Source organism: Epinephelus moara, chromosome 17 (genome assembly GCF_006386435.1).
Source record: "Epinephelus moara isolate mb chromosome 17, YSFRI_EMoa_1.0, whole genome shotgun sequence".
In the NCBI taxonomy this organism is placed as follows: Eukaryota; Metazoa; Chordata; class Actinopteri; order Perciformes; family Serranidae; genus Epinephelus; species Epinephelus moara.
The window spans coordinates 32,289,353-32,303,927 of NC_065522.1; the positions used below are offsets into that span (position 1 = coordinate 32,289,353).

At 40.4% G+C, this 14,575-nt stretch overlaps 1 protein-coding gene across 1 annotated transcript; it reads left to right on the forward strand.

Annotated features, from left to right (window-relative positions):
* The first annotated feature begins 1,901 nt into the window (after positions 1 to 1,901).
* LOC126404317 (Fc receptor-like protein 5) lies at positions 1,902 to 13,441 on the forward strand. Its single transcript, XM_050067477.1, has 9 exons — positions 1,902 to 1,938; positions 2,258 to 2,293; positions 4,622 to 4,736; positions 7,455 to 7,603; positions 8,862 to 9,101; positions 10,154 to 10,438; positions 10,513 to 10,755; positions 12,601 to 12,735; positions 12,967 to 13,441. The coding sequence occupies exons 1-9, from the start codon at positions 1,914 to 1,916 to the stop codon at positions 13,068 to 13,070; spliced, it is 1,332 nt and encodes a 443-aa protein (XP_049923434.1). The 5' UTR covers positions 1,902 to 1,913; the 3' UTR covers positions 13,071 to 13,441.
* The last annotated feature ends 1,134 nt before the right edge of the window (positions 13,442 to 14,575 follow it).

Genomic DNA, 14,575 nt, shown 5'->3' on the forward strand with positions numbered 1-14,575 from the left:
GTGCTCTGACATGTTCTTGTGTTAGCGTGGCTTTCCTCCAGGTGCTCCAGCTTCCTCCCACAGTCCAAAGACATGCAGATTAACTGGTGGCTCTAAATTGTCCGTAGGTGTGAATGTGAGTGTGAATGGTTGTCTGTCTCTATGTGTCAGCCCTGTGATAGTCTGGTGACCTGTCCAGGGTGTGAGTCACCTGACTCACTTCCAGTCACGCAGCATCTCTCATGTGGGGCTGTTTGTATTTTTCATGGTTAGTATGAAACAGTATCAGCTGGTTAGACACGGCAACAATCACTGTCGACTCCACATGTACCTCCTTGCTTTTGGATATGGCTGCAACTTTACAGGTCAAAGGTCACAGAGGTTGAACTCAAATATGCTTTGCCTTCAGATGGTATTGTTTTATTCACCCCTCTGTTCTCACTAAATGGAAGTAAACAGGACGTGATATTCATTTTGCTCATGTGATCGCACCCTAAGAACCAATCAGGTTGCAGCTTGTCATGTTTAGCCCTCTCTGACTGTACAATCCCAGAGACTCATCAGTCTTGTGTGACGTGTACGAGCACATCCCGCAACAAGTGAGACAAACAGAGACAGAACACAGATCAGTTGCTGTGATATTTTAAAGGATTCTTTGAAAGGTGAGTAAACGAGTCAGAACACAATATAAGAGACAAAAGGCGGAAATTGGCTTTTACTTTCATCTCACACAAACAGCAAGTGTTTCCTGTTTCCTCTGCTATCTGTGACAAAAATAGTCTTATTCACACCTCAGACCACACTGCATTCAGGTAACCACAGCCTTGGACAGAAACCAGTTTAAACAAGCTATAAATCTTGACAGTTAGGTTAGAATGATGGAAGCTTTTACCGTGACGTAGCCACCACAAAAGTTAACCTGTTTATAAAGAAGACTACACTACATGGACAGGATTAAAGTTTATTCATTAATCACCATTAACTAACTGACCGTCAACAACCATGTATATAAAGATAACTGTTATTTTCTGACAGCTTTGTTTTGGTTCAGTGTTCCAGCTCTGTTCCACAAGAAAAGCTTGTTTAAGATGCCATCAACATTTAAAACAACTCTAATAACGAAGCTCTAGCATAGAGTCACTTGACTTGACCTGACTCGACTCGACTCGACCTGACTTGGCTGCTGCTGATACCAGCTCATTCCTCCACACCTCTTGTAGGCCGAAAAATACAGAAGAGACCGACTGGGAGCTTCAGGGCTCATCAGGGTGGTTCAGGTCTGAGAGATGAGCACATGAGATGATCGTTTGACAAGACAAACTGGGTGTGTTGTCTGATGTCCCTGTATCACTGCTCACATGTTGAGACGTTTCTGGTTGCAGGTTTGACATTTCCAGACAGGAGACTGATAGTTCTGTAAAATAGTTTTGGATTTTTGTATTTGGTGAACATCTGCATAGAAATGGTAGTGCATTTTGTGTTAGTTTATGATGTGACCAAGCAGTAACATGTATATGTAGAATAACAAGGGGCCCAGGATGGAGCCTTGGGGAACACCACAGGTCAGAGGGTCTGCTGAGGTGGTGGCATTACTTAAGGTAACTAAAAAAGACCTGTTCTATAAATATAACTCAAACTATTTTAGGGCAACAGATCTTTACAACAGCTGACAGTGAAAGATGAAAACATACAACTTTGCAAACTTCCCTGCTGTGGGACAGATAAAGGATTATCTTATTTTATCTTGTCTTATTTTTCATACATAAAGTAAACGTCAATACTTGAAAAGGAAAGAAAGAATATATGCTGGTTTCCACTCTGCTGTGTGTAGTTCTCACATCCTCCTCCCACCCCCCCTGTGGTTCATCGTTAACAGGATGTTGTCACCACATTTTCTGCCAGTCGGTCAAGTGAAGCTTCAGCCTGCAGACATCATGAAGGCAGCTCTGCTCTGCACCTGTAAGTACAGAAACCTTCAGTTAAGATGATTTCTTAAGGCAATTGAATCCAACGCAACTGGACTTAGTTTTGTCTTAGAAGACGTTTCACCTCTTATCCAAGAGGATTCATCAGTTCATGCTTTTTTAGATGATTTATTGTCATCAGAAAGAAAAGAAAGTAAAATTACAGGTTAATTAGACGGAAATCGAGATGCTTAATAATTTAATTGTGATCTGTGAAGTTATAAAACATTTTAACAAAAACTGAATTTCTGAAGTGGAATATTTAAGTGTGTGACTTGGTGCACACTCTGATCTGACTGTGACTGTTCTTTCAGTGCTGTGTGTCTGCCGGATGTCTGTCCACAGTCGAGGTAGGTTTCAAGCCTTGTGTGTATGTGTGTGTGTGTGTGTGTGTGTGTGTTGGATTTTTTAGAGTGTGATTGAAGTGTTTGTTAAAGTGCACTTTAATCATTGCTCTAGCGTCTTCAGGTCTATATACTCCGTAAAATCTAAAAAGACGTGATGACCTTTGATGTGCGTTTGTTGCCCACCGCCTCATGCTCACGGCTTCCTGTCTGTCTGAAGACTTGTTGCAAAGAGACCTTCGTCCTTACAAGCAGTACGACAGCATCAGTCTTTTTAACAAACACATCAAAACCATGCGTTTATGTAGTACGCACGTCTGTACGTACGTATGTCCATCCTTTTCTCCTGAACACAATATTGCAAGAACACCTTGAGGGAATAATTTCAAATTTGGCACAAATGTCCACTCAAGGCGGATTTATACTTGTGCGGCAGACCCTACGCACATGACCTATGCTGTTGTGAGCATTTATACTTGTGCAGTGGTGTGTCTGTGTCACTCTGCAGTTACACCTCCAAACACTAGTTGGCGGGGGAGGTTTCTGTGAAGTGCTGTAAAGTTTAGTTGATTCAAAACACACATTAAACACACATTAAACATGGCTTAATAGAGACAGTTTCAAACACAAATCAGCTTCACTATAACTCGCAGCATTCACAGACAAACACTTGTCTTTATCTGGACACATTTTCCCCACAAATACAACATGCTAACGTTATTAGCACAAGCCTATGGCATTTTACATTGTATAAATTAGCCTAGCAGCTAGCAGAGATTTCCTCTGCTCATATTTCAGCCAGGATAAATCACACACAGTGTGTGGAGGCTTTATTGTCTTCACAATTTATTGTTTCTTATCTGTGAAATTAAAGTAAATCAAAGCTTTGTTTCCACTGAGGGAAATGGTTTCAACTTACAGAGACAGACAGGAGGTCTGCGTCACTGTGACGTGGAGTTACATTTCTGGGGAGGTGCACGTCAGGCTACAGCGTAGGGTGGGCGGAGTCATATAACCACAGGGTGGGCTGGTGGGCGGAGTCATATAACCACAGGGTCGGAGTCATATAACCACAGGGTGGGCTGGTGGGCGGAGTCATATAACCACAGGGTGGGCTGGTGGGTGGAGTCATATAACCACAGGGTGGACTGGTGGGCAGAGTAAGTCTTTGTTTTCTGGGTTTTGTGTTCCCTGTTTGTGTTCTTCATTGTTTAATGTCATTCATTCATGTTAAGTCTGTTTCCTGCTTTATTATGTAGGTTTATTAATATTATTTTGTGTGTTTTCCTGCCTCAGTGATTGTCTGATCTGTTTCACCTGTCCTTCATTATCTCCCTGCGCCCCTTGTTTATTTATGATGTGTTCAAAACTGCATAATTCTGCATTTGACACACAGCAAACTATATGGTATGATTCCCAGTTCTCAGTTCAGTTTTTCAGTTTATCGTGTTTTTTCTTTGTACATTGTTTCACCTCAGCCAGTTTCCTAGTTTTGCTTTTGCCTGTCTGTTTCTCTCATTTGTCTGGTGACAGCTTTATGTCATTAGTGTTTATTTTCTTGTTGTTTCTACGCCCTGAAACATCACAAACTATATATGTATATGGCATAAAGAGATTTCACCAATTTAATATTAATTTATGAATTGTTGTATTTTTTGGTGCTCCTGGTTTCAGTGAAATGAACTGAATGATTGACTGATTGAAGTGTGCAGAATCTAATTAATGAGTAGAATCTCCATAGTGACAAAAGTTTAAACGTTTATATTTGTATGCAGGATCTAAGCAGCTAACTCACGTTAATGTTGCAAACAACCCAGTTTTATACATCCAAAGAACCTGAATAAAAAGGGACTGTGCTTTTATTAACAGTTTATTACAATATAATAATGGCTTTATTAAGGCCACAGAGAAAGGTCTTCAGCAAATGTAGTCAAATGTTTTATTATTTAGTTTCTGTCTTTCTGTTTTGATGACTGCACCTCACAGTCTCACCCTCAGACTAGAATAGAAAACCATGTGTACGCTGGTCTGGAGTCTGTGAGGTGCACACATCCTTGTTTTCTAAATGCCGCCTGTGAGATGTGACGTATGAATGTTCATATGTGTGGGCCCTGAACTTTCACATCTCGAGTCCATTCTGTGGTTTGGGAAACAAAATCCTGACAGTTTCTGACCTCTCTGCCTGGTTTTATTTTCTTTATTTGTTCGTTGAACCTGCAACATCTTTGACCCCGACTGTAACTGTCTGACGAGGTAGCTTGTGAGTCTCTTTGTCTGAACCTCTGTGGTGGAAAGTAAACTAATACAGTATGTCTGTCTCTGTCTCCCTCCCAGTCTCAGTGACCGTCACTCCCGGCTGGTCTCAGTTCTTTGAGTATGGAGAAGTGTCTTTGGGCTGTGATCATGTGAGCTCTGGTAAATGGTCGGTTTGGAGATACTCAACAGAACCGTGAGTTTACACCACAAATATCATCATTCCTAAAGGATGTGGCTTTCCATGTGTTTTATTGAATCCAGTACACTTTTTTGGGTTTGCACCTTACTGATCATCTTTATTGTTTGTATTTGGTTTTATTTGCACTGTTTCCAACCCGACACTACTGGCACTTCGTCATTGGCCTTTGGCGTCAGATACCGAGGCACAGAGGCACCTTTTAGTGGTGGTATGTAATGCGTCAGGTGGCAGCGTGTTTTGAGACTCCAAGCAACTGGATTAGAATAAAGAGCGATAAAGTCTGCACAGGACGGGCGGGACGGTGGATGGGTCAAACAGACTCCGGACAGACCTGCTGTTCGTGTTCCATATGAAACCAAAAGTCAACAAGTTATTTTAATAACTAATATTTTGATGCTACGATGTGTAGCATGCTACGCTACTGACGTGTTGACATATGTTTCATGACTTTACATTACGTCAGGAACAAGGTTACTATTTTGATGTTTTTTTCTAAACCTTACAGAGTGCTTCTGATGCCCAAACCTACGGAAGTAAATCTGAAAATATTTTTTTTCCTTTGTTCTAACTTTATTTTGAAAAGACACGATGCATGTAACAAGCGTAAATTGACGCACTGTCCCAGAACGTCCAGCACTGACGCTTGAGGGTCACCCAGAGGATCATAGTTTAACATTTAGGGCCACTGACCAAGCGTCAGTATTTGACGGGTTGGGGTGAGAATGTGTTGCTCTTTCCTACTTTGCACTGCAGCTGCTGCACAAAAGTTTCCCTCAGGATGAATCAAGGTTCATCGTATTCCTGATGATTACTGCACAAATTGTTTTTTAGGTTTGTAAGCGGAGAGCGTTTGAAAAATTATAAAATGAAAATGAATAAAAAATCATCTGCATCAGGAAAATGAAACAACTTTCCTGTTGCTCAGTACAGGTTTAGCATTTAGCTTATGTGAACACAGCTACAATAGTGTTACTTAAAAATCTTTTTTATCATTATACTAATCGTTACATTTAAAATTGGAATTACATTTAATGCTGTGGAACTATCTACTTATGTAATGATGACAAAGTGCTGGTCAGTCTTACTGTTATTATTCAAACTGTTGAATTTTACTGGTCTTTAGCTGCTGAGCTAACGTTACATTAACAATAACACAATGGTTGCTAACTTTAATAAAACAAACGCCACAGAGTGAAGTTTCCCTTTATACTGGGTTGGGTAAATTAATTTTGTATATTAGCTAACTGGAGGATGCTAGCTAGCAGTTGTTAGCTTTGCTAGCTATAAAGAATTAGCCAACATTTTTCACAAGTTTTTAGCTAGCATGCCGGAGGAAGACATTCGCCTGAGAGGTTACGATGCTTCTAGATAATCCATTAATGATTCAGGGTTGGATTTAAGTTCATTTTATTTAGCTAGATTGTTCGTTTTGAGCTCGGGGGCTTCTTGTCCCAGTAGTGGGGAGTCTTCCTCCATCTTATACTACAGCTAATAAAAATCTGAAAAATGAGACCTCTGCTATCAGCTTTGATCCAGCCCTTGATTTTGTGGGTGATTACTGGGCGCAGGAGTCACTGTCGTTCTCTGGTTCACACTAACTCACAGAAATTTACAGCTGCACGATGAGAACATGAACGTTTGGTGCTTCTATGAAACCATGAATTACATTTAATCACAAGATTTAAAAAAAAAAAATCTGTTCATGGAGCAGTATGGTTGAAGTTCGGGGAAGACCATGGTCACAGTTAATAAAAAGATGAACACAAATTGCAGCTCTGTGACACAACACAAACTCAAAACCTTAGACACTAAGTCCTGAACTCATTGAGTTTCCTGCCAAGTGAGAAACCACAGTCTTCACACTGTGACTTCAACAGTTAACAAGGTTGTGTGTGGAGGAAGATTTCAAACTAGTGTCAAAAATTCTGAGAACTGTTGTGCTTTATTTAGACAACATGGGCGTGTCGTGTTTTATTTTTTACAAAGATCAACGCTTACTAAAAAGATGTTCTTATTTCCATTGACTGTGGTGGTCTACATGAGGATGGAATTCAAAGTATTGTCTAAAATTCTGTTTTTGGGATAAAATTGCGGAAATTACCAAAATTTTATCCTTTTTTCAAAAACATTTTAGATTTATTCAGCGGGAATTTGCAGTCGCTGTTAACACAAATGTTTAGATGCACTGTGGGCTTAATTTTTGATATTTCAAAAACCTGGCTGGATATTTAGTGGAGGACTCTCGGAAGATGCTGTGTAGATAATTTAGTGTTGATTGAGTGACAAATGTGGGAGGAAAGGTGTTTGATTAGTTTTTTCAGATTTTGAGAAAAACAGTTATGGATTTAATAGTTTTATTCAGCTTGAAGAATCTGCTAATTTCAGGCTACATTTGGTGAAAATTGCACATTTGCAGCATGTATGACTAATTCATAATGAATCATGACAGTTGCTGCAGCGCCACCGTCAGGAATATTAGCTCACAGTTTTAGTTGAGGACTTGACCTGTATGCAAAGGTTTGTTTTAATGCAAGAGAAGGGAGGGCATGTTAGAACTAACTAATGTTGAGCTGCTCAGTTCGGTTTTAACAATTTGGTGTTGAGGTGCAATGTTTCACCAAAAAGTGCCAACGTGCAGCACTGACGCTTTTTTGTTAATAATCAAACTCCACACGTGTAAATGATTAATAAACTGAAGTAATGTGTTCCCAGGTTAAAGATGTCTCAGTGTGGATTCGGCTGGGGCAAACAGACTCCCACCGCCTGCATCATGGAGACGGCCAAAGTGTCCGACAGCGGAGTGTACTGGTGTCAATCTAAATACAGAGACAGCAGCAACACCGTCAACATCACTGTCACTGGTAAGATCCATAGAATGACATCATAGTGTGCCCTCTGGACAAGTCACACACATACTTCCTCTTCTTCCTCTTTCATAACACTTTTTGATGCAAACGTAGATTTCGCATCGACATGATACACGTGCTACCTGTATGACTGCTGCAAACAAATACAACCCAGTCACCAGAAAAGACGTTGCTGAAAAAATACCCACATTTTGTGCCTAAAAAGCTGCTATAAAAACAGCGACTGGTTGCTACAAAATGCCCACATTTTGTGCCGAAAATGCTGCTGAAAGAATAGTGACCAGTTGCTACAAAACACTCACGTTTGATTCCTAAAACCTGCTCAAAAAACAGAGACAGATTGCTATAAAACACCATTCGGTGCCTAAAAAGCTGCTATAAAAACAGCGACTGGTTGCTACCAAACACCCATGCTTAGAGCCTTAAAAGCTGCTGGATGAACAGCAGCATGTCACTGCAAAGCAACCACGTTTGGAGCCTAAAACCCGCTCAAAAAACATAGAAAATTCATTACAAAACACCCACGTAAGGGTGCCTAACAGAAAATCTACTGGAGACACAGCAATATACTGACACAAAACACCTACATTTGGTGCCTAAAATGCCGCTGAAAGAATAGTGACCAGTCGCTACAAAACACTCACGTTTGATTTCTAAAACCTGCTCAAAAAACAGAGATGGATCAATATGAAACACCGTTCTGTGCCTAAAAAGCTGCTATAAAAACAGCGACTGGTTGCTACAAAATGCCCACATTTGGTGCCTAAAATGCCGCTGAAAGAATAGTGACCAGTCGCTACAAAACACTCACGTTTGATCCCTAAAACCTGCTCAAAAAACAAGGACAGATCGCTATAAAACACCATTCCGTGCCTAAAAAGCTGCCGGAAAAACAGTGACGTGTTGCTACAAAACATTGTTTGGTGCATTAAAATCAGCTGGAAACACAGCAAGATGTCACTACAGAACACCCACGTTTGGTGGAAACACAGCAAGATGTCACTACAGAACACCCACGTTTGGTGCCTAATAAGCTGCTAGAAACAGCAGTGACTTACTAAATCATATTGGCAACCAACCCAGTGTGTTTCAAAATAAATCGTTTGTGCAGTGTCATAATCGCACTGTCATGGCGCATACCTTTTGTCAGTCTTTTATATTCACAGATTTCACAGCCAGTGATCAAACATGTTTCTGTGTGTTCACATCAGACTGTGGAGTCAGTGCTGATGAAGTTTGTCTCTGTGTTCAGATCAAAAAGTGATCCTGCAGAGTCCCGTCCTCCCTGTGATGGAGGGAGATGATGTCAGCCTGAGATGTAGAACAAACAAGTCCTCCAACCTCCCCGCTGTCTTCTATAAAGATGGCTCCTTAATCCATGATGGGCCACATGGTCACATGACCATCTACCATTTCAGTGAGTCTCATGAAGGCAACTACAGCTGTAAAATCGGCAGTGATGAGTCTCCACACAGCTGGCTGCTGATGAAAGGTGAAGACCTCCAGTCATTTCACTCACTTTGTTCACTTTATGTCTTTTTTATACTTTTATATTTTCATCTCTAAGTTTTATTTCTGTTAAACCAGTCTGGTGCATCAGCTGTTTTCTCCATCGTATCCAGTTTGTACTTACAATGTTTGTACCTACAAATATCAGCATTGACCCAGTGATGAACTGGTTACATTTTGGTGGTCAAAATCACTATGACCTTGCATCTATCTCTTTCTCATGGAGGCGATATCTCAAAAACACTGTGAGGCAGTTTCTTCAAATTTGGCACAAATGTCCACTTGAACTCAACGATGAACTGATTACAATTTGGTGGTATAAGGTCAAGGTCACTATGCCCTTGCGGCCATCTCATTCTCATGGAGGTGATATCTGAACAACACCTTGTAGTAATACCTTCAAATTTGGCCAAATGTCCACTTGGGATTTAACAATGAACTCATTAGAATTTGGCAGTGAAGGGCCTCAAAGGAATTTCCATAAAATTGGCACAAACGGCCATAACCAGAATCAGAATCAGAATCAGCTTTATTCGCCAAGTACGTGTGTACATACAAGGAATTTGAGTCCGGTAGACTTCATCCACTAATTCTGACCAAACTTGACACAAATGTCTAACAGGATAAAATAATGAAGGTCAAAAGGTCAAAGATCAGCTTGACTGTGACATCATCATGTTTTAACGTCATATCTAAGGAACAGAAGGGGAGACATTTGGTCAGATACTGAATTGGTGACTCTAATCTTGAAACTGTGCTGATTGTATAGATCTTCTGTGTGTGAAGCATCCATGTTTGGGACTTTAACATCTGAAGCACTGTTAAGTGTCATGGCTTCATGTGAGTCATGGCTTCATGTGAGTCATGGCTTCATATGAGTCATGGCTTCATGTGTGTCTGGATAAACATGGATGTAAACTGTAACTGTAACCTGACTGGTTCACGTGGTGGTAACTGTAGTAATGACGTAGTATCTAGAGGACAGCAGAGGAAGTGCAGCTGAACGCACACTAACTCTGATGTTTGTGTCCCCAGATGATTCTGAGCCGGTCCTGCTCACAGTGTCTCCTGACTCGTCTCAGATGTTTGAGTATAAGAGCCTGTCTCTGAGCTGCGGGGACAACAGCAGCTCTCAGGGCTGGAAGATCATCAGGTCCACAACCTCCGATGGCAAGATCTCCAGCTGTGGAGGGACATGGGGGGATCTCACCTCCTCTGGCTGTGACATCCAGAGAGCCAAGCAGACCGACAGCGCCACCTACTGGTGTGCGTCTCCTACAAAGCAGCGGAGCAACTCTCTGGACATCACCATCGTCCCAGGTAGGAGCGATAAAAAAGAAACCGAGTATGAATCAGAGAGGTTCATACAAACACATTTTTCCATCTATGTTCAGACACACAGGCGATCCTGCAGATTCCTGTCCTCCCTGTGACGGAGGGAGACAATGTCACTCTGATCTGCAGAGCAGATAGATCCTCCAACCTCTCAGCTGATTTCTACAAAGATGGCTCCTTCATCAGGACTGAGCCCACAGGTCACATGACCAACCATAATGTTTCCATATCTGATGGAGGCCTCTACAAGTGTGACATCAACGGTGTTGGAGAGTCTCGGGTCAGCCAGCTGTTTGTCAGAGGTGAGAAAGTTGTGACGGTTTGAAAGACATTAAAGTTTCATTGTAGAAATTACAGCAATGTAAAATGAAAGTGAGAATGACAGTCAGGTGTCACCTTGCTGAGTTTATGTTTTTGTGTTCCTGTTTCTGTTCCCTCTTCCTTTAACGGTGAAGTGTGTCAGATTTAGGGGGATTTGGTGGCGTCTAGCTGTAAACTGCAGATTTCAACCAGCTAAAAACTGCTGCTGGACAGATTTCTTTCAGTCTTCATTGTTCAGGAGGGTTTTTTTTATCAGGAGCTGAATTATCCACAGAGGTCTCCTCCTCTCCAATAGAACAGACCAGCTGATTGAAACCAGTAAAAACACTGAATGAAGATGTTTACCGTTATTAATCAGTCTTGAGGCCTTCGCACACTGAGTCTGTTTTTTGTCCGAAATTGTTGCACATCTAAAAATAAATAGGACCTCACGTTGTGTAGTTTGCAAGCTGCATCCGAAACTTTTGTCAGGGCATTTAAAATTTCATTTCAATTTTCAATCATTTTATTTTACAGAACTTTGGTCAACTCTTGTTTTAAATGTGCTTTATAAATTAACATGATTATATCTTTATTTGAAGTCTCATTTTCATCTTATAAAACTCAGTCAGTAGCGGGGTGGCTCTCCAATAATAGGCTTTCTCTTCACCTTGGAAAGACTGAGTTCATTCTCTTCGGAACTAGACCAAAATTGAGAATTTCACCCAATTTTGAGGTAAAATTTGGGCAGTCAGTAATTACGGCAAAAACAAAAGTTTACTACCTTGGATGTGTTATAGATAATATTTTGTCAGGAGAGGATATGGCCATGAAAGCACACAATAAGATTACCAACAGAAGAAAATTTCTGGCAAGAAATGCAAATATACTGGATTCAGCAACTTTAAAAACCTTGGCTGGAGCATTAGCACTATGCCACTTTGACTATGCTGCCACCTTCTGGTATAGTGGCACTGCACAGTCTCTTCAAAACAAACTGCAGACTGCTCAAAACAAGTTAATTAGAGTTGTTTTGAAGCTGCATCCCAGCACTCATTTGGATTCAGTCCATTTCAAAACGATTAATTTCTTAAATGTGGAAAAAAGGGTGGTGCAGATTAAAATGGGCATTGCCCACAAAATAGCTTTTAAAAATGCACCTCCCTACCTTGCTGACCTTTTTAATCCAGTGAGAGCTACACACTCTCACAATACCAGAGGCAGCCAAACAAATTTTGTTCCCTTGAAGTTTAAAACTAAGTTCGGGAAAACCTTTTCATACACTGCAGCTTGCCTGTGGTGTGATCTTCCCGTTTCTCTCAAATTAATCTTAAATGAGAGAAATTTTAAATTCAATCTTAGGAAATGGCTGACTAATTGAAGATTCTGTGCTTTCTGGTTCCAATAAAAAAAAATTTTTTTTTTTTTAAATCACATGTTTTTAGGGGGTTGTTTGTTTTTAACTATGCCACTCTTGCCTGTCATTGACACAATTGCCAGCTTTTATTGTCATCGAGGACCACAATGGAAATAAGCCTTTGGGCTTTATTGTGTATTTTAATCCTTGACGATTTTTAATTGATGTATATGAAACTGATCTGCAGTTACTCATGTATGTTTTTTAATTGTTGTCAAAATAAACCTACCTACCTAGTCACCTGTTTTATTTAATCAATAAATTAAATAATATGTAGGTGATGTCCCATTATATATAAACTGTGACATTAGATGTGGTTTTAATGTAAATATTCACATTAGTGATTGAACTAAACAAAACACTGTTGACTGAAATTAATTTTCGCTGACTTTTCCTGTAGCATATGGAACAGATGTGTTTGTTTTTCCAGATCGCTACGATGCAGCTCCATCCACTGAAGAGTCCATCCAGTTTTGGTGGGGGGTGATACGCCACCTAGTGGTGACCTTACCATACTTAGTTTCCACCTTCCTTATGGTGTGTGAATACCGACGCAGACCGACAGGTAACACTGACCTGCTAATGACAGTCTGCAGCCATGCTAACAGCTCTTTACTACTGAGCCAACCATCAGCAGGCTAACATGCTAATGCAGGTCATACCTGTTAGCATGCTAACGTTAGCTGAGACTGATGTGAATGTTGTTAGTTCTGATGAATGAAGTATTGACAAATGTTGACCTGATGAATCAATGTTTCAATACATATAACATTAATATTAATACTTAACTCTGCAGGAAGGAACCAGGCTGTTTCCACGATGACGTCCCCACCAAACGAGGATGATGAGGGACAGTATGATGACGTCATGGCTGATGTCACCACCGAGCATCGTTTCTAAACTTTCTCTCTTATGTTGTATGTTTATAAAAATGATAAACGTTTGGGGTGTCGGTGGCTTAGTTTAGTTTAGTTTATTAAGGATCCCCATTAGCTGGTACCGTAGTAACTAGACTCACAAGTCAGTCTTTAGACACTTTGCTTAACCAAACTGATGTCTTTCTCCCTGATTTTGTGTTTAGATGGGCGGATACAATTTCAGAGTTTAAAAAAACTCCCTACTTTGCAGAACCAATAGTAAATCTGCAGGACGGTCCTTCGGTGGCTCGCTGAACTCTTGTGCTCGTAAACATAGTCCGACTGCGTTAAAAGTTCTAAACAAAGTCGCTGTAAGTCCTTCATTTCCACAATCTTGTGGACTGAGCACACGTTTGATAAAACAATCAGTCATATCATATCATCAACAAAACACCACATTCATTTTACATTTAAATACAATAATAATATACCTAATGATAAAACTTAATTAAAACATGCAACATTTAATCATTTTCATAAATCTAACAATTCATTTTCTCTGAAAAGTGGATAGAGCAGGCGCCCCATGCACAAGGCTGTTGCCGCAGCGGCCCGGGTTGGACTCCAACTTGTGGCCCTTAGCTGCATGTCATTCCCTCTCTCTCTCCCCCTTTCACACTGATTAGCTGCATGTCATTCCCTCTCTCTCTCCCCCTTTCACACTGACCCTGTCCTATCAATTAAAGGCAAAAATGCCCCCAAAATATCTTTGAAAAAAACAAAAAGATAAATATTTTATATGTGATATTTTTCTACTGTTCTCTTTTGTACATTGTGTTAAATGTTTTCTTAATAAAGGTTTTTTTTTATATAATAAGGTCTGTTTTTAATTGGTGCTTTGGTGGGTTTGCTTTTGTGTCTTTGGTTGTTTACATGCAGTTTTAGAAATATGAGCTGAACACGTCTGACTTGGGCGACCCCAAGTGGTTCAATCAGAAACAACACCATCATAATATTTTTAAAGCCTTCAGATTAAGATGTGTCATAGTGTGTCATCAAAATGCAATAAACCCTGGAGACATCCAGCAGGTTGGACTCACCCAGCAGCATCTGGACATGTTTCGTCCTCTCTGCAGCTGAACTGAGATCAGCAGCAGTTTGACAGTAAACACCTCCTCCTTCCTCTTTGTTTATCTCGTCATGCAGTGTCTGTGTGGTTTTCCTCTACAACAGACTGTTTATTCTGAGGAAAGTGATAACATCGACACAAAACACAGAGAGAAAAGATGTTTATCAATTTTATTTTATTTTATTTGATTTTGATTTAAATAACTTTTAAACTTGACATGAAAACAAACATGAACAACAACACGACTCACAGCAGAGTCTGAACAACTATCAGCTTTAATTTGAACCTAAAACATGTCGACTGCTTCGTCGACAGTAAACGCATCAGGACATTTGTCCAGGGGCCTGAATCATGAGTCAGCTTTAACTGAGTCACCCTGAGTTCTCAGGCTCCACTGAACCTGACACACAGCTGCTCAC

Coding starts and splice junctions, on each gene's coding strand:
- LOC126404317 (XM_050067477.1), top strand. CDS start 1,914: ATGAAGGCAGCTCTGCTCTGCACCT. Junction 9,102..10,153: donor CAGCTGGCTGCTGATGAAAG/GTGAAGACCTCC, acceptor TTGTGTCCCCAG/ATGATTCTGAGCCGGTCCTG. Junction 10,439..10,512: donor GGACATCACCATCGTCCCAG/GTAGGAGCGATA, acceptor ATCTATGTTCAG/ACACACAGGCGATCCTGCAG.